The following is a 21,550-nucleotide window of genomic DNA, read 5'->3' on the forward strand; positions in this document are numbered from 1 at the left end:
CAGGACTGTGCGTCCTTAACCCCGCCTTTCGTATGGATCGCTCACTCCGTCCGAATGCGGTAATCCGCCGACCGCACGGAGCATGAGTGAATTTCTTACAGATACACCTCCTCCATCTCTTGGAACCTCCCCCATCATTCGATGGTCGCAGAACATCGAATGCAGGACGCCAGCTCCCGCAACCTCAGACCACACGGGCATTTCTCCGTGCAAAAGCAGGGATCTGGGCGGGCAGCTGACATCCGGCAATGTCATATGTCCGCCCCCTACACGTGCGTCACGGCCGCATTACCATACGTACGCCCAGCGTTTTCATGGGAAAGCCCATGAAACGCGGGGCGTATGCATATGGTAATGAGCCCAAACAGCCCTTCACGCCCCTCTCCACCCCCTGTTCGTTGTGTACACATTTAATGCGGAATGTGGCCGTGCATTCCGCTCGCACATGCGCAGAGACGCCTCTGCACATGCGCAGACACAAAACATCGGCGGCACGTACGCACGCGGATATTACCGCACCAACCAGAATAAGGGCCCTTGTTTGCTTCATATTTGACTCCTCTCAGGACTATTCCAAAGCTGTCCACTAGTGGGCATCCCCAATGGTAGGGGTCAGGGTGAATACTTTCACGTTGAGCTGTTACAGATTTTAGCCCACAAATTCTCCAACCCAGCCCCCAGTCACTATCTGCTCCTACCTCCAATCTCTGTCTACACATCTCCCTCTCTCCATATCCAGCAAGTTTAAAACAGATCAGTGTCCCTGCAAAAATTGCTTTCACTTTATGTTATGACATCTTCAAGCATACAAAGGAGTAGTTTGGTCTCTCGAGTGGCCTCTAGTGGTCACTGGCGGTAATTTTTGTCAGCTAGTGATTAAAATCAGACAAGTCCAGTGAAGTCTGGTTCTTCTTATCCTCATCCATCTAGTATAAAAGCTGATGATGTGAGCTAACGTTCTAGACTAGACTGGGGAAAGCTCAGAGCAGTACCATAACATGGTGGCAGTGAACCCTGAGCCCATGAAGGTGCTTTCCCCAGTGCCCTGCGCCTGGATTGGGATCATTAGGTTGAATACAGGAAGTTCAACATTCATTAGGTCAACCGGCCTTAGGTCGACACCCTCAAAAGGTCAACAGGGTCATTAGTTCGACACAAGCATTAGGTCGACATGGGGAAGGTCGACCTTTTAAGGGTGTCAAACTAAGGCCTGTTGACCCTCAGTGGTTGACCTAATGAATGTCGACCTTCCTGATGTCGACCTAGTGACCGTGTACCCCAGTGCCCTGTGTGACAGCACCACTCGCAAACCCGATGTCCGATTTATGAAATGTATCATACCCTCCAACATGTGAAGGGCAGAAACTGGTGCACATTTGGAAAGGGGGCATGACCAAATGGGGTGTGATCGAGGGAAACGGGGGTGTGGCTAAGTCCACTTTCCGAATGTGTATTGGCGTCAGATTACATCATATACCCGGGGGCCCCAGGGTGATCCTGATAGCAGCACTCGCCCATTTCCTGTGCCCCCGAGGCCTCCTCAGATGCCCATCACCTCAAATCCTGTAATGGCGGCGCCTGTGCTCTGTGGTGTGCACTCACTTTGCCTTACCCCAGGAACAGAGACGAGGTGCAGGGGTTCCGGGGAGGAATCACTGAGCAGGGGGAGGATGGCCCACTGAGTCCCCCTGCGATGCACCCCAGGAAATGTAGTCTTGGCAGGCCACTCACACTCCCTGAAGAGCAGCTGGCAGTGTAACAGTAGGAAACTACAAATCCCAGAGTTGGAGGAGCTGCCTATCAAAACCCGGTACAATCGGTACAGTTAGCTTTAGCCGGTACCATACCTTACCCTCTCCATGAGGGTAAAAATGCTCTGTTCCTGGACTTCCCTGGTAATGTAGGATTGCCATCACCTGTGGGGAGCTAGGTAATTGATAACAAAGTTGTTTCAACCCAGGTGATGGCAATTCTACTTTACCAGGGAAGGGCAGGAACAGAGCATTTCCTCCCTCATGGAGTGAGTCAGGTAGGCAAGTATGACTGGTACAGACCATTAAAAATGGCACTGTACTGGCTAAATCGGTACAGTTGGAGGGTATGATGTATTGAAGCAGGAACTGAGGCCTCTGAGCTAAACAGACATTTTCTGATGTGGATTGCAGGACAATTGTATAGTGAGGCAAGGAAGCTTTAGTAGGAGGTGCAGATATATGAGCAGTATGTACTGCAGTTGATGCTAATAGGCACTTGCTGTGAGAGTTCAGAGAACTTGGTAGATCTGAGCAGTGTGAACTGCAGGTGGTGCTAATGAGTACTTCTTGTAAAGGAAACTTGTTATTTGAGCAGTGTGAACTAGGGTGGCGGGATCCCATCTGTAGCACATCTGCATGCGCAGTCTAATGCTGGGCAGCATCTGAGCACTCGCTCACAGTGTTTTATGGTATATGGAAGCCATTTTTGTGGAATTTTTTGTGGATTTTTTTGATGTGGAGTTTTTCACGTTTTTTTGAATAAATTGTTTCTTGAACTTTTAAAGAAGGAGTGGACTGCATTCACTTATAGAAACTATCAATCATCCTGGTGATACTGATTCCAAAGGTCCAGCGCTGTAGGAAATCCTCATAAAATCTCTTTTGATTTTTTTCTAAAATTGTCTTGCTAGTATTACAGTATTACTATTGTATGAGGACAAACGGCTGCAGGATTTTTTCTGGCGCTTGAGGAGCGACTTTGTCATTTTTTGCGTGATACAAACCTAGTCCCGTATTTCCAACAATTACTGTTCGTGGCTAACCCTATCTTGTTCCTCCTATGTGTGGAGAGATACACTCTATACTATAGTATATTTTCATAAATAATTCTGTATAAGTCAGCAAAGGTAGCATCTTACATACTGTATATTCTCTAACTCAGCATATAGAATATTCTCTGTTAGAGAAAGAGTTCTATCTCGTTCCTATTCCCATTTTCACTACTTTACCCTTATGCATAGTTTTGAGAAAATTATAATAGAAAGAGAGGGCTTTTTTGTAGTGTGGGATTGTAGCAGCATATTATCTAAGCCATTGATCCAATCTTCTTTGAATATTTGTGTTATCCCAGTGGCGGAACTCCCGGAGGCAATGGAGTCATCTGCCGCCGGGCGCCAGCCTTAAAGGGGGCACTGACTTTATTGCCCCTATGTTAATTATGCTCATTTGTAAAGGTGCTGCCTGGCAGTACCCTTACAGTATGCAGTTCGCCCCCCCCCCCTTCTTTGTCATCTGATTGGCTGCCGCCTGAGCAAATGACAGCAAGTGACAGCCGCCAACAGGAGCTGACCAGGAGACTCCGCAGCCAGTGCGGGATGATCACCACCACCCCCAGAAGAAAAGTATAGCTCCACCCCTGAGAGCACCATACAAGCTTCCGGCAACCTGGCTCAGTCAGGTGTCAGCGGCCGGGTGTCAGCCTGGCCAGCCGCCCATCACCAGCAGCCATTCAAGGCCCCCCCCCAGGGAGAAGCATACCCAGAAGCGCCACTGTCCACGGGGAAGCCCCAGCCTGCCGAGGCCGTTCCAAGCTTCTGCTCAGCCAGCCCACAGCAGTGCAATCAGCAGAATCCCGGGGAGCTGCAGTGTAGCAAGCCGAGGACAAGGAGAAGGTACCTGTCACTCCCTCATCCCTCCCGTCACCTCACACCCAGACAGCCCCTGCGTTGTGACCCAGAAGGGATCAGCACCATGGGTTCTTGTGCGGGTCACATAGTATCGGTGCTGCCCACCTCCCACTCTAGTTCTGGGTGCCTGCATCCAGGCTGTAAAAGCACCAGGCTGGTACCCACCACTCTCATTTCTCTGCCTGACACCCCCCCCCCATCCTCTCTCTCTCTGCCTGACACCTCTATCTCTCTCTCCCCTCTCTCTGTCTGACACCTCTCTCTCTGCCTGACCCCCCCTCTCTCTGCCTGACACCCCCACTCTGCCTGACCCCTCTCTCTCTGCCTGACACCTCTCTCTCTGCCTGACCCCTCTCTCTGCCTGACCCCTCTCTCTCTCTGCCTGACACCTCTCTCTGCCTGACCCCCCTCTCTCTCTGCCTGACTCTCTCTCTCTGCCTGACCCCTCCCTCTCTTTCTCTGCCTGACACCCCTCTCTCTCTCTCCCTGACACCTCTCTGTCTCTCTCTCTCTCTCTTTGAATGACCCCCCTCACCCTATCCCTTTCTCTGCCTGACCCCACTCTCACCCATCTCTCTTTGCCTGACTCCACTAACTCTGCTTAACTTCTGCTCTCATCCCCGTTCTCTTTGTACCTGACCCCCCTCTCTCTTACCACACTCTCTCTATTCCTGACACTCTCGCTTTCCCCACACTTTCTATCCCTGACATTATATCTATCACTTACACTATCTCACTCTCCCCTCTCATTTCCTCACTTTCCAGACGCCCCCTGAATTCTTTCTCTCTAGCTATCTATCTATGGGGGGGCACCAACTTTATTCTTGCCTCCGGGCATCATGGAAGAATGCCACTGGGTTATCCGATATACATAATGCTGAGCTTGAATAAATACAAGATCTAGTTGGAATATCCCCTCAAATTTCCTAATAACCTGGCAATAAGTTATAGGCTTTCTACGCCAAACATCCAATAATTGGCCTACTCTGACTATACCCATCTCTTTCCAATGGTTAAAGGGATAGGTGACTTTCCCTTCTTGAAAGCATGGATGTTCTAATAAGTTTAAAAATATGGAAACTTTAGAGTTATTTTTCAGTCTGTGATGAATAGTGTACCATGCTCTTCTTATAGACATTAATAAGGGATTCGATTTGGCGCCAGGGTCTATTTCAGAATATATATTATATTGTAGATGCAAAGCCAAGTTATATTTCTCCAGATCCATAAAATTAACTCCCCCTTTTGCTTTGTAATTTCTGACTTATCCTGGCTCTTTCCCTTCCCAGATAATATTTAAAAAATGTTTTTATTGATCTCCCTAATATCTCTGTGGGACAAGACGACAGGGAGTATCTGTAGAGGGCATAGGAGTCTTGGAAACTAGATCATTTTGATAAAATGTATTCACCCCATCAAAGTGAAAGAAAAGTGGACAAACTTTATAAATCTCTCACCAAATTCCCTTGACTCCAACACTGTATACATATACCCCCATGATATTGAGTCGAAGGCCTTATTGGCCTCCAGGCATAAAAGGATGCCTGGATTATCCCTATCCCTCTGAAGTATATTAATTGCTGCCACTACCATCCTCACCCCTCTTACCGAATGGCAGCCAGTCACAAAGCCGAGGTGATCTGTAAGAATTTCACCTGCTATTCGCTGGACTCTAATTGCTATAATTTTTGCCATTAATACCCCTTTCAGACAGAAAAGTCTGAAAATCCCGGCATATACACGGCATTTCAAATGCCATGTCATTTTGCCAGGAGCAGCCTGACCCCCCTTCACACAGAAGAACAAATTACCGGGTTGAAAATTTCTACCCGGTAATTTGCTGAATAAAATGGGTATTTCTTCTGTGTTAAAGGGTCAACATGGGTCATAAATCCCGTGTCCTCGATCCTGGTCAATTCGAGGGTCGGAGACACGGGATTTACGACACGGGTGTGCCCTTTCACACAGAAAAAGGACCTGTGTTATTCACGAAATTACCAGGTAGAACTGCTTCACCCGGTAATTTTGTTTTCTGTCTGAAAGGGGTATAATTTACAGTCGCTATTTAGGAGAATCGGAATCAGCTTTATTGGCCAGGTAGACTTGCGTATACTAGGAATTTGTTTTCGGTTTGCTGTGCAGCAGCCAGGTGGGTAACAAGTAAACAGTTTACAGTATAAAGAATATAAACAGGTGGGGGAACATGTACAGTCATACAAAAAGTTATTCCGAGGGGATACAGTGTTTATGTGTCAGATTAATTGCAATGGGTTATTAGACTAGACAGTGAGGTGTTCATGTGTTCACGTGTCAACAGCTGAACTGCTTGAGGGAAGAAACTTTTTAGGCTTCTGGTGGACCTGGTGGGAATGGCCCTGTAGCGTCTGCCTGATAGCAGCAGGTTAAACAAGCCATGAACAGGATGTAGTTGGTCCTTGACTACCTTCATTGCCCGCTCTTTTTCTCTGGACAGGTACAGGTCCTGGACAGAGGGAAGGCCCATCCCGATGATCTTCTCCGTAGTTCTGACTACCTTTTGGAGTCTGCATTTGTCTCTCTTGCTGGTGGAGCCGTACCAGACCAGTATCGAGGAGCACAGTACAGACTCCACAACTGAGTAGAAGAGGAGCAGAAGCTTCTGTGGAATTGAACTTCCTCAGCTGCGCTTTTCCAACAATAGTATTAGTGTTGGGCCCCATTTAAGGTCCTGGGAGATTGTGGTTCCTAGGAACTTAAAGGAGTCCACTAGCGACACCACACTTTTAGCAATTGTTATCGGAGGAACACCAACAGACTTCTTCCTAAAGTCCACTACCATCTGGAGTGGGTTGAGCTCTAGATGGTTGCTGCTGCACCACCAGGCCAATCGGTCCACTTCTAGTCTGTAGGCCAATTCGTCCCCGTCCTTAATGAGGCCAATGATGGTAGTGTCTTTGGCGAATTTGAATATCTTTACTAAAGCCCTGGGGGCTCCTGTGCTGATGGAGCATTATTGGACAGTAGGAGGACTCCCTCTGGGGATGTTTATCGGATTTCAGAATTAAAGTAGTAAGAGCTTTAATTGGGGATGCGGTGGATTATTATTCTGTAAGTGTTGAAATAAACTAGTTACTGGACCTATTATTTAATTTTGCAAGATTTTATAATACTTAACCGGGAGCCCATCTGGCCTGGGAGCTTTTTTCACTTTTAGGGGAGATAATACAAACTCTATTTCCTCCTTTGTAATTTCGGAGTCCAAGTATTCTCTATGAGCTTTATCTATTTTGGGGAGATGTATTTGCTCTAAAAGGGCCCCTGTCCGATCTGACTCACATATCTCCTCTGTATAGAGTAGTAATCATGCATTCATTTTAGAAAAAGAGGAAGTGGAGGGGTGCGCTGTCAATAGCAGCTGGCACTGGGTTGTCAGACCCAAAAAAATATACAGAAATATAAACAAAGAGTGTGCCAGCGCTAGCTGTTTTAATAATATAAACAAGATGGTTCTCATATACTAATTATTTATTAATCAATTTATCAATCAATATCGGCATCTATCACAAAACATATAAAATTATGGATAAAAAATTGAGCAATATAATAAAATATATAGATCTGGGATGGGTAAAGGATTACGTATAGGCCTCCATCAATGATTGAAATTATATGATTTTATATTACCATCCTTTGTATCTCCTGGAAGGATTTGTATGTCCAGAGAGTGGTGACCCCAAATGTCCTTGGGTGCCCTATAATTTCAAGGGCTCAAGCCTCCCTTATTTGGCGTGTGTCTCCTTGTGGCTGGATATTAGGAATAGTGCAGATATCCCATAAATTTTTGAAAGTCCAGAAATATCAGGAGTTACCGATCGTCGATGGGAGAATGGACTGGTCACAATGGATGGATTGATGGGGGTGCAATTGTATTTGGACCCCCATCAATCCATCCAGTGTATGTTTTGTGATAGATGCCGATATTGATTGATAAATAATTAGTATATGAGAACCGTCTTGTTTATATTATTAAAACAGCTAGCGCATGCATTCATTTTACTCCATATTAAATTGTAGCGGTTATAATGATTGTTTCAATTATGAGCATTCTTAGTACTTAGAATGGGTATTTTCACTTTCCACAGCTCTGTATATTTTGCAATCTTCTGCTATTTCAATATAAAAAGTATTACACACTGCATTATATTTTAATTGATATATTTAATAACAACTACTGATATTCTCTTTAGCCTTTTTCAAATTGTGGGGCAGATTTAAGAAGCACGGTGAAGTGATAAATGGGAGTTGATAGCGCAATTAGCTCCCAACAGTCATGGCTGTTTTGGAACTATGACAGTTATGAGCTAATTGTGCGTCATCACCTTCTAGCTTATCAATTTTCCAGGCTTATTAAATCAGCCCGTTTTGGACATTTTATTTGGCATATACTTTAACAAATTAATTATGTGATTTATTGATACTCTTTAAATGAATTTGCTAATAAATATAAACAAACATATTTAAAAATTGCTGCTATATAAGACTTTTAATGTTTTTTTCTTCAACATAGAACTTCATGTTTACAAGAATGCAATGCAAATTAATGTACATGGTCATCTGTCATATTCACAGAGGCCAATTTAAGACCAAGGATTTTTATACAGAAAGTGATGACTTTAAAAAATAGTAATTCTGATATCATTAGCACATATACATGCACACGTGTGAATTGCACACTGTACCGATTGTGTTCATTTATGTGTGTTACCTTCATATACATAAACTCATATACATAATTTCCTTTGGTTTATTATTATCTCTACAAATAAAATACTTTTGTTATCTTTCAAAAATTGGAAACTGATTTTGGCATAAGACATTTGTGTTTTACACTAGAAGTGAAGGATGTTCCTTTGATAAATCTTACTATACCCTGCATATATATATGCTCAGACAATATGAAAAATATATAGATTGTGCTTTAACATCTCCATTTATTTCTGCCACACTGTTACAAAAACCAATGTTACTTACGTTTTCTGATATTTTATTGCACACTTGGCAGTTGTTGCGGGCATTGTGATAAAAAAAAATCCCCTTGAAGAATTTTTAAGAATTTTAAAATAATTTATTCAAACATTAATTTAAAGTAATAAACATTTTCTATAAATCATGTCTGAACCCCAATGGGAGATATATAGCTAAAATACTATACAAATTGCTGTAACGGAGATAAACTGTGTATGTATATATATATATATATATATATATATATATATATATATATATATATATATATATATATATCCAGAGAGACAGTAAGTAAGAAAGAAAGAGAGAGGGCTAAATCATACGGAATGGTCTTTGTTAGGTAATGTTCATAGGTAATGTTCATGTTCTACAATTGGCTGAGATTAGTGGGAACGCCAGTGAGACTTAGGTGATTGGTCAGTTGGTCAGTCTAGCTATCAAAAACTAGAAATCCCAGGTTAAAACTATGTAAAGCGCATGCAAATCTCAAATTAGGGGTGTGTGCAGTGCATGCCAATCCAGTTCAGGGATGTGTACAGTACGTATCAATCTCAGGTCAGGGATGTGTGCAGCAGAGCATACCAATCCCAGGTCAGGGGTGTGTGCATTACATGCCAATCCCAGGTCAGGGGTGTGTGCATTACATGCCAATCCCAACTCAAGGGTGTCTGCAGTGCATCCCAATCCAATACAGGGATATGTACAGTACATATCAATCCCAGATTAGGGTGTGTGCAGTGTATACAAGTCCCAGTTCAGGGGTGTGTTTAGTGCATACCATTCCCAGGTCAGGGGTGCATACCAATCCCAGGTCAAGGGTGTGTGCAGCGTATACCAGTCCCAGGTCAGGGGTGTGTGCAGTGCATAACAATCCCAGGTCAGGGGGGTGTACAGTGTATACCAGTCCCAGGTCAGGGGTGTGTGCAGTGCACACCAATCCCAAGTTAGAGTTGTGTGCGGTGCATTCCAAGCCCAGGTTGGGGGTGTGTTCAGTGCATACCAATCCCAGATCAGTGGTGTATACTGTATACTGGGCACAGCTTCACTGGCTTCAACTGTTTGAATAACCCAGACATCTAAGGGGTACTCAGATGACCGGTGTTCATGCCGATGGTCTGATGCTACATCCTTGGACCCAGCACCAGATCACCCAAACATCAGGAGGCATCTTTTAAATACGAAGCCTACTGGGCATTTGCATAATTTGGCAGTAGCGGCTGCTACACAGTAGTATATTTCTGAATCAGATCCATTATCCACAATATATTTAAGTAGATATACAGTCCCCCTTTAATGTTTTGTCATGGTTTGGAATATTCATGTCGTTAAAATCTCCTTCATCAATTAGTAGATTTTATTCCATTCTTGAAACATTTACATTTTGCTTTTGTTTAATAAATAATGGTAATTGGACACAAAATTTTCCATGAGTGTGTTCATTATCAGTTGTCAATATTATGGGTAACACTGTAAAAATATATATTTATTTGATTTTAAATAAAGCAATAGATGGCTATAAATATTTCATAAACATATGGTACCAGGAGGCCATTTTGTACTATACAGAAATTTAAGTGTTAGAAAGAGGAAATTCTGGTAAGGAATATATAAGAGAGACATGCAGTACGGTGCTAGTTTTTGCTTAATAAACTTTTCAGGCTCCTTTCCACAGCTTCATCCAGTTCTTCTTCCAGCTCTTCTTTCTTGGACATAGCTAATTTTGACTGGTAATCTCTAACTATTTGGTCTATATAGGGGGCACTTTGAGTTCCATGCAGCATCAGGGTCCACTCTTTTAAAACACCCTTCTCTGGCATGCTCCCGAGAAACCCAACTTCGAGAACCCAAGTCCCTCTTGGATCCTCTCCCCACGTGTGAGTTGTCATGAATGGCCACTTATCAAAGCCAACTTTCGAGTCATCATCTCGGGGACGGCGGCTCAATAAGATGGACTTGGTTCCCATTGGCGATGTCATATTTATGTTTAAGTCTCCGCGTCTTGTAGAATTCACCGTTATAACTGCTTGAACATGTTCAAGGTATCGAACAAAGTTTTCCTTCCCTTCACATGCATCAGTCGTAAGTGTAAGAATCAATTTCCCATCAGAAGGTATTCTCCTATTTAAAAAGCAGAACAAAGTTGTCACAGCAAATTATTAGTCTTATCCCTCTTTATTAAACTTGATAAGAATTGTTTTATACAGTATATGGTGCCACGAGAATTCTGCTGCCCCATATTTGACATTGCTAAATATACGTTAAAGGTAAATTTTTAATGGGGCAAATTGTAAATATTATTTAATCTCATTGGCTACACACTGTTTTTTGCAATATATACTTAAAGATTTACCAGAGATTTCTTAAAAATTACAATATTCCTCTCTCTCTCTTATTAGTAATGATCAGTGTTTTTTTGGGGGGGGAAATGACCACCATATACATACATAGTTTGTTTATTTCCCAGAACCTCACTACAATATATTAATTAGCTGCACTCTTTCCAAAATGTCTTCACAATCTAATTAAAATTCAAAATAGCAAATTAAGAGGAATTTATTTGACGTAACTAAAGGTACATACACATGGAACGATTTGAAGGACAATGTGGGCGTTCACGTTCGATGGGAATGAACAATCGTTCAAATCATTCCGTGCATTTTAAACACATCGATCGTTATTGATGATCTATGATCTTCCCTGCATGCAGACCAATCTTTTGTGAAGTGTATCAAATCGTTCCCTGTGTACGCACGATGACCAATTTGATACACTTGTGAAGGATGTCAGAACGCTTCCAGCATCGTTCCATGTGTATGCACCTTAAGCCTAAAGTTTATGGAATCTTCAGGTTGTTTTCTGAGATGTTTGTTTTTGAGTTCAGGTACAATCTTTTATGTGTTTGTCTGTAGATAGATAGATACTGTAGATAAATAGATGGATAGATAGATAGACTGACAGACAGGCAGACAGACAGAGAGACAAATAGATAGAAAGATAGATAGATAAATAGATAGATAGATTGGGCCTAATGTTATGCAGTGCCAGTCCTATGGGATGCCATCCAAACTGAGGATTATTCAGGGTTTCCTACCCTCCCAGAATGGCCGGGAGGCTCCCGAAAATCGGGTCCCCCTCCCGGGCCCCCCAGAATGGTGGGCAACCCTCCCGGATAACCCCCCCTGGCATCTCCCCCGCAGCAGCGTTAATTTCCCGCAATTCATGGCTGGGGGGGGGCTAAAGATGCAAATTGCACCATTTAGCCATGCCCCCTCCTCGAAGATCCTCAAATTGCAGGGTTTGCAGACTTTAAAAGTAGGCAACCCTGGGATTATTTAAATAGGCAGCCGTTTGTAAGGCATGGTTTTGCATTGTAAATGACTGCCCCTTTAAAAACAAACCACTGAGATCGCCCAGTATCCTGCACGGCCGCCGGACTCGCACTGCATTACATCCAGCCCATTATTTTTGTTCCTTCTGTATCTGAATTATTATTATTTATTCTTTATCATGTGACTTAAAGATTATTACAAAAGAAGGAGTACTTGACATTTTAATTACAAAGTACATATTGTATGAGTTTTAGCATACGTCCTTTTCACAATGCGCTTTCCTCTGTTTAATCCTGGCAATAGCATAATAAAATAAAGCCTTATAAATATTAATGGGGCTGCCTCGCAACAATTGTTGCAGACGACAAATGCTACCCAGCTTTTTTGCACTAATTGACAGGGTTGCTAAGGTGCACGGCTGAGGATGTTCAGGAGACTATATATAGAATCTGTTCTGCAATTCTATGAGGAGGAAAAAACAATTATCCATAGCATGACTGAATCAAATGTTAATGGAAGTTGGAATGCAATCCCCTAGTGACAGTTGTTTTGTTGTTTCTTGGTCTAAAAATAATTCAAGTTTGGAAGATAAAATGTAACCAGATTAATATGAGAACTTATTATTCAAGCAAGCAATATGCACAAATACAACTTACAAGTACTGTAAATCAGGTTGCAATCATTGGGTTACATTTACTAAGAATCATGATTGTAGTCAACTTGGACGAGATCATGCTGGACATCGGCAAGAACTCAGGGGGCAATTTCTTGGTACAATCCATATGATTGACTAAGAATTGATAATCTAGAATTGTCTATTTCAGTGGTGAATGATATAGAGAACTCTCCTCTATGTTCCCTGCGTTTGCCCTTCTTCAAACTCTCCTGCACATGAAGAATGCACAATCCTAGGCTCTGCTGCTTCTAAAATACAGGGGAAAAATGTCCCTGTTTCCCTGTATTTAAAGAACTATCATCATACTCTTGGACAGGTGCTGGTTCCAAAAATACAGAGAGAAAAGGACACAGGGGTCCAGGGGCAAACACAAGATTTCCATGGGAGAAGGAGGTTTCCTTTTACGTACACACACATAGCATGTACTTGTATACACACACACACAGTGTACATATGCACAGCATATACATACACAGCATGTACATACACAGGGGGTTATTCTGGTTGGTTTACAAAAGCAAACTCTTTAATGGATAAAATCATGTACAATGCAGGTAGGGCAGCCAGTATTTACTCTGAACAGAAACAAAATAACTCAACCAAATGTAACTCTCTGCAAATGTTCAGCCCCACCTGCAGTGCACATGGTATAGGGCGGGATGTATTAATATACATCGCCGCCCTTCGCATGGCAGCCGCCGCGATGCTGCCGCATATGTACTAACATATGCGGCCAGCATCGGGTTGCGGTGACGGAAACCCCGCGATACCTGTGATGTGGGCTGCAAGGGTCTCCGTCACCTCCCGGCCGCTGCCAGCGTCCCCCTGCGTCTCCTCCTCCCCCCTGAAGCCGGATGTCCTCCCTGCTGTGACACCAGGGGGAGGAGGAGATCAAAGGAGGACAGGATGGGGAAGGGGGCGCGGACGGCGGGCGGCGAAGGAAGCCCATAGGCTTCTATAGGGTATTGCCTTGCGAAAACGGGGCGGACGGGTATTGATACATAGGAAAACGCTGTAAAACGGGGGTTTTACCGCATTTTCCCTTTAGTACATCTCGCCCTTAGTCCATTGCAGAAGGAGTTTGCTTTTGCAAACCAACCAGAATCATCCCTACATAGCATACATACACACAGCATGTACACACACACACCGCATACATACATACATACATACACACAGCATGTACACACATAGCAAACATACACACAGCATGTATACACACAGCATGCACACATATATACACACACACACACACAGCATATACACATAGCATACATACACATATTCTTCCATCCAAACCATTTAATTCTAATGCAATGTATTATGGTGAACTGTACAAAGCGTGAAGTACTTATTTTTGCATTATACACAAGGTCTGTATACATGAATAATAATAGTGTGTGCTATGAGGAATGGTACTATACCTACAGAAAGTCATATGATTGCCAATTGCGCTTCCATTTGGAATTGTTGGCCTTATATCTTGTGTCGCTGTTGCGCTTACCTTGGCTCTTGTATTGACCCTCCAATGCAATGAAATCTCTCAGGCACTGTTTTCCATTCTCGTGCCATTTTAACCATGGAACCAGCATCAAGCACACCATAGCCGAACAAGTGGTTAAACTCTAAGCCAACACCATTCCTGCGCCATTTATGAACTTCATCATGGAGCTGATTCCTTTTAGATGTCAGCACTGTTAGGTGTTGTAAGTCCCTCCAGGTGAGACCTGGGCTATTGCAAGGTAAAGGAAATTACAATATTGAAACAAAATTAGCCGTAGCGCTAAACACATGATAATAAAGTTAATGCATATATATCCAGTAGAGCACAGTAACGACTTAAAATACGCAGATATTTTGCATATTCTAATTAAGTCATTCTAATTATGCTTTAGCCTGAATATAATTCATAATAATATAATAATATTATTGTTGCAGAAATCAAAATGGTTATAACTACAGCAAAAATAAACTCCTTGACTTTAATTTATGTATCTTATAGACTGTAAGCTCTTGTGAGCAGGGAACGTTTCCCCTATTCTTCCTTACATAATTTTGCAATTAAAGCACTGTAATTATGTAACTCTGTAAGCTATATCTCAAAGGTTCCCAAACTTTTTAAATTATGGCACCCTAGAGTGTCAGAATTTCTTTCATGACACTGGTACTGTAGGTCAAAAGTCTCTTATTGAGAAAATCAGAAAGAAATATTAAAGTTAGTAAATAAATAGTGTTTATATGCATAAGTGAAACTAGAAAGTTGGTAATGAGTGGTCCCAGTTCCAAATTTCAGATTTTTGCAAAGAAATAAATCCACTGACATTACCAAACTAATATCAGAGACACACTGGGGTCACCGGCAGGAGTGGCGGGTGGAGTCCGGGAATTTGTGGGCGGGTGGTGCAGTGACATATCTGCAAGTGTACATAGATTTCCGAAGGTGCCACACCTCCCAGTTTGGGAACCAGAAAGTTATGTACTTGTCTGTATTAGTCATGCAAATTTCCTGATTACAGTGCTACAGAACCCTTGTAAGATATATATATATATATATATATATATATATATATATAAACAATAATATCTACAATAATTAATCAGTACTTGTTTCCTAGCAGGGCGCCCAGTACGCATTTAGCGTACTGGGCTATTCTCCGTAGTGAAATCGCATCGCATGTCGCGTTATAGTAGCATGCGATGCAATGCGTGCGATGTGACTTCAGTGCACCAAATGCAATGCGATATTTCATTGTACAAGCACTATGTATGTATATACCATAACATGTCATGATGCATGACTGATTAAACGTTACATGGCTTGGCATCATGCTACACATGTGTGTATGCGGTTATACACTTCTCAACACTATTGAGGGGGTGAGCTCTAAGTTTCACTGATGTCCATATTCCCTGTATAGGCTACATTCACTTGTACATTGGCTCTGCCCACAAAATGGCTGCCTTCTTTGTGAGACGGAATCAGATGAATTTACTGATTGAGTTTTTTTTTTAAATAACATTTTTTGCAGAAAAAGTGTGGTAAACATTTATGGTATTTATATATATGTCTGGTTGAAGTGCTTTTCAAGGGAGTCCAAAGTATCTCTGGTGAATGTATCTTCTACACCACAGGTTCTCAAAGTCAGTCCTTAGGACCCCACATAGTGCATGTTTTGCAGGTCTGCCACAGAATCAAGTGAAATAATTAGCGCCACCTCTGAATCTTTTAAAATGTGTCCGTCAGGAAATGAGCGCACCTCATGAAAACGTGAACTGTGTGGAGTCCTGAGGACTGAGTTTGAGAACCACTGTCCTATACTGTAGGTGTCTGTTATATTAATGGTGTTTCCAATACAACATGAATGGACGAAGGCAGCAGGCCATTTGTGTCCGAGTCTTATCCTAGTGAAGAAGGTCAGGTTAACATACTTAGCCTCCAGGGCTAAGGCAAAGACGCCAGCTGCTTCTGGTGCGGCTGCTGAGGTTCCTGAGTGACGTAGGGTACAGTTTCCATACAAATCCGTTGTTGCCTGAAAACACAAATTAAAAATGTATAGGTCATAGAACAAAACGAGTCTTCTGACGCATAAGTAATTTAAATGCAATCAAATATTAATCTTTCAAAACACTTTTTGCATAATAGGTTTCATGTTATGCAGAGAGTAATCATTTCTATCATGAGCCATGATCAATAAAAACACGGCGCGCATCTCTGGTAGATCCCTATTGCGTAGAAGGTGTCAGTATCTCCTTCATTCATAGATATATATTTCATAAATACTCCAAGGGTAAATAAACCAGGGTTGCCAACTTTCTTATTCTCCTCTCCGGGAGAAGCCTGGAGAGGAGAGATTCAGTAGCCGCTCAGGGGGCGGGGCTTAAGCGTGACATCACTAAGCCCCGTCCCCATGCTGTTAAACCAGCTAATTCAGTGATCTCCGTGGAGGGGGCGGGGCTAAAATGATGCGATTGTGTCATTTTAGCTCCGCCCCCTCCTCTGAGACCCGAGGATTGCGGCATTTTAATGCCGCGATCCGGGGGACAGCGGGGGTCCCCCCTGAATCCGGGAGGGTTGCCCACCCTTCCGGGGGGCCGGGAGGGAGCCCCGATTTTCGGGAGACTCCCGGAAATTCCGGGAGGGTCGGCAACCCTGAAATAAACCTAAGTACAATGTTATACGATATATATTCACTTAAATAATAACATTATTTCCTGCAAATAATTCTAATAGTAATATTTAAAGAGGCCGGCACATCTGCATATCTAATGGTGGTTTGGTAGAGCAGTTCAAATTATTTATGGTCAATGTGATAGGATAACCAGAGCTGGTGTCCACCAATCAAAAAATACACAGACAAGCAGGAGGTTAACTATGTCCCGCCCCACATAACATATCCTACAGGAAAGACCAAATTACAACATTTAATATTTGCTTTTGAATTTCTCGATAAGTAAGTTAAGTGGTGCCATAATAATGCTGATACTCTAGGGCGCGGTGATACAAGACAGTTTGGAACTGCTGAAGTACTTGATGCATACACACCAGACCAATATTTGCTAAACAATCAGTATTTCCATGGCCAAAAAAGTGTGCTTACAATCAGATAGGGGCAGTGCTCATACAAATGAAGGGTATGGCTATGTCAGTTGTGGGTGTGGCTAGTTTATTGATTTAGACACAGAAAAAGTGAAAAACCCGTGTTATGCTTTTTCTGTGTCGACCATTTACATGTCGACATTTTGCTTGTGTCGGACTCTTGTCCATGTTGACCTAGACAATGTCTACCTTTGCATGTGTCAACCTATTGCCTGTCGACCAGTAGTGGTTGATCTATTCACTGTCGACATAGACACGGTTGACAGAATGATCCACACCCTCATGCCAACATGCATCATTTTCCAACTGTTGGCATCCTGACCTCAGGTATGCTAACCGGATCCCGTACCAAGGACGAGGCCGGTGCAAGTGCATTTCTGAAAATACCCATTTAGTTCTGTTCATCATGTTATGTGCCGTGTGATTGGACCTATGGGCTGGATTGAGCTGAACAGGGAGCACATCCAGTGGCAGCCCTCCTTACACAGATAGGAGAGGCAGCTGGTCAATATGGAATTCAGGTCCATATCCGGGGAATGGGGTGTCAGGCACACCGCTTACCAAAACCCTGTGGACCCTTATGCTGTCTTCACAATATAGAAGCAGCTACTTCTGTTCAAACAGAACTAAACAGTTATAGGGCCAGATGTATCAAAAAGTGATACAATGGAGAGTGTTAAACAGCCAGCCAATCATCTCCTACCTGCCAAGTTACAGGCTGGGTTTGAAAAATGACAGGTAAGAGCTGGTTGTCTATCACTCTCCATTTCATCACTTTTTGAAGCTTGATACCTGTACATCTGGCCCATAGTGGCTAAACAGTTATTGAATAATGTATAATATATAGTTACTAGTTAAAATCCCATTAAAATGACGGCTTCTGCAATGTACTTACACTTTGAGCTGCGAAAGTTTTTAGCTCCTACCTACAATCCCTGCCTTCTGTTATATTTTAGTACACAAAGGAGTTATTTGGTCTGTCTAGTGGCCTCTAGTGGTCAGTGGTGGTAGTAAGCCTCTTATATATTGATGTACTTTTTTGTAATGTAACAACAGTTTTGTCTTATTTGACAAACAACAGATAGGAATGTTCACCCTTGGCTGTTTTACTGTACCTTATCCATTTTCTCACTCTGCTTAATCTTAACAGCTCAGACAAAACCAATTTATTATACCTATGGGCTATAAGTAAAATCAATACCGATCTATGAAAGCAAAACATGAATGTGTTTTTTTTTAAATTGTGTATGGATTGTATCGCCAAGCACAGTGACTGAACTCATCAACTCAAAGCTCTCTGCCTGTTTAATTATTAACATTGTTCTCATTAGGTGACAAACTCATACCCCTTTCACATCGCACTTTTAAAACGGTATATTGCCGTTTTTTTTCCATTTTAAAACGTTTAAGGCTGCAATGTGAAAGTGCCAGAGTTGATTTACCGGTTAAAGTTAACCGGTATTTCAACACGGTTAAAAAGCAGAGTCCTACACGTTTTAAAGCCGTTTTTTGGCAGTTTGAACAGCTCTATTTCAATGGCTTGAAACGTGTCCCTTGGGGGTTAAACGGGTTGAATGTTTGAATGGTATTAAATGATTTTTAAAACGGTTTTCACCTGCAATGTGAAAGGTCTCAAGGCTCAGACCCGTTTTAAAGTCCCATTTAAGAATACCGTGTCATTACCAATTTCTGCAATGTGAAAGCAGTATGACAGTGGAAGAATCACTGGATTTTCTATCACACTGGGCCAGATGTACCAGTGATAATGTGGAGAGTGACAAACAACTAGCCAATCAGCTCCTATGTGATGTTTTGTAAACACAGCCTGTAGTAGTAGTAGTACGTTTATTTATAAGGCGCCACAAAGTGTCCGCAGTGCCATACATAGCAAACAAAAAGACAAATTGCAAGGTAACGTACAGGGTGTGTTGATAAAATACAGCATAAATAGGGGTATAGCTGGTAGAACTAAAATCAGCATCAGTTCTGAAGTAGGTGTCGAAATTGTCGAGGAGACTGAAGATGAAGTAGAGCTTTGTGCATCTGGCCTATTACTGTACTGTATGTGATGTAAGAAGGGAGTAACTGCTGTTGCTGTGGTGAGAGGGGGACTTGATTCTTATACGCACCACACCAGCTTCTGGATTACTTTTTCTACCATTGCTGAAGGTAGAGGCCAACGTGGAGGAACAACTTTCATCATACAGTGCAGTCCTGCCATCATTAATCGCAGAGTTTATAGAGATCGTCCACATGCTTGAGGCATAACCATCGCAGTTACAGTCATCGTAACTTCCTCCATCTCCAGATGCCCAGACATAAATGCTTCCCTTCCCTCCGCGACCCTGCAAATACAGCAGAAGAGACATTAGAGAGATAATATTGTAGCCAAACATAGCTTATTATTCCTGTGATGTGTCTACAGCAGGCGTGTCTAAACCGTGTAAAGAAAATGGTTGTGTGCCAGCGCTTGCTGTCTCAATAATTATCAACACGGTTCTCTTAAAGAATTTTTATATATAAAAAATATATGAACAGTACAATATAATTATACAAATATGAAAAATAAAAAATATTTAAAAATTATGATATGCTGTGACGGCTGTGGTTCTTGTTTGCCTTATATTTTCAAAGGCTCAAGGGTCCCAAATGAAAAAGTCCTCCTTTTCTTGAAAATTAGGGATGATGCTGTAACCCATAAATTTGTAAAGTCCAAGTAGTATCAAGGGGACATCACTGGATGAAAACAAACCAGGTCACTTCTTTTTGGAGGATGTAGTCAGCAGTGTTTGTAAGGCTCAACGCGTTTCTCCGGAACCTCCGGCTTCCTCAGGAGCAAATGTAATTGTGGGACAGTTTGTCCTGGGTATATATACCTGCATTGTTAATTGATTCCCTGATTCACGTGAATGTGAATGTGATGTGAATCAGGGAATCAATTAACAATGCAGGTATATATACCCAGGACAAACTGTCCCACAATTACATTTGCTCCTGAGGAAGCCGGAGGTTCCGGAGAAACGCGTTGAGCCTTACAAACTCTGCTGACTACATCCTCCAAAAAGAAGTGACCTGGTTTGTTTTCATCCCGTGATGTCCCCTTGATACTACTTGGACTTTACAAATTTATGGGTTACAGCATCATCCCTAATTTCCAAGAAAAGGAGGACTTTTTCATTTGGGACCCTTGAGCCTTTGAAAATATAAGGCAAACAAGAACCACAGCCGTCACAGCATATCTGGCTAACAGAACGACCAGAGAAAGAGGATGGTAATATAATTGTCAGCTCTATCACACTTCCCCAATTCGGGACTATTGGTATTAGTACCTCTAAAAGCAAAAAGATCTATTAATTGATTCACACAATTACGAGATAATTTTTAAATATTTTTTATTTTTCATATTTGTATAATTATATTGTACTGTTCATATATTTTTTATATATAAAAATTCTTTAAGAGAACCGTGTTGATAATTATTGAGACAGCAAGCGCTGGCACACAACCATTTTCTTTATAAATTTAACCATTATTAGGTTCTTGACAAAACCCTGTGACAGCTGCTATTAATTGCACAACACACACCACTTGTGTCTAAACTGTGGCCCTCCAGCTGTTGTGAAACTACACATCCCAGCATGCATTGCCATAAATTAGCATTCACGAATAGCAAAACTGTGGCAAGGCAGGATGGGACTTGTAGTTTCACAACAGCTAGAGGGCCATAGTTTGGACATGCCTGGTCTACAGTATCCCATTGAAGAATGATAATATATCTTCCACATGCAATAGGTATTTGAGATATCTGTGAATATACTGTCATTTTAAATGATATTATTTATTAATATTTCATTATATGAGACCTGCATTTTACAGATATGTCTTCATATACTGTGTCTTTAGTTGTGCATAATAGCACAACTCGGCATGCCAGGTTCTGGGTGACTTGGCAGTGCCAAGCTTCTGTCATGCTCAGAATGTGCATCTTATTTGCATGAATAAAAAACTTGGAAGTGACAAAACTAGACTGATCATTGGAGACACATTTGTATATCTCAGCTTTGTAAGAAGTGACTGGGAGGAGCTGATTGATTGCTATGGGCAACTGCGCTGCATGATAAACCCCTTTGTTTTTAAAATTAATTCATATGCAGTTAAGGGAGAATTTCACTGCACCTGCAATGTGAATAAAATTCAATATTTAAATAAAAAGATGCTATGCCACACCTCTCAGACTGGGCCAGATGTATCAAGCTACAAAGAAGGTATTCAATATGTGC

General features: G+C 42.1%; 1 protein-coding gene across 1 annotated transcript in view; it reads right to left on the reverse strand.

Annotated features, from left to right (window-relative positions):
• Positions 1 to 8,164: 8,164 nt before the first annotated feature.
• The window catches only part of PCSK2 (proprotein convertase subtilisin/kexin type 2), a 148,787-nt gene continuing 135,401 nt past the window's right edge, over positions 8,165 to 21,550 (reverse strand). Inside the window, exons 9-12 of the mRNA XM_083175816.1 lie at positions 19,400 to 19,615; positions 16,103 to 16,203; positions 14,178 to 14,405; positions 8,165 to 10,786 (exon numbers count right to left, since the gene is read on the reverse strand). Of these exons, the coding sequence (XP_083031942.1) occupies positions 10,300 to 10,786; positions 14,178 to 14,405; positions 16,103 to 16,203; positions 19,400 to 19,615 (1,032 nt within the window). The 3' untranslated portion in view covers positions 8,165 to 10,299. The remainder of the gene's footprint in view (positions 10,787 to 14,177; positions 14,406 to 16,102; positions 16,204 to 19,399; positions 19,616 to 21,550) is intronic.

This window comes from Crinia signifera, chromosome 3 (assembly GCF_055691185.1).
Source record: "Crinia signifera chromosome 3, ASM5569118v1, whole genome shotgun sequence".
NCBI lineage: Eukaryota > Metazoa > Chordata > Amphibia > Anura > Myobatrachidae > Crinia > Crinia signifera.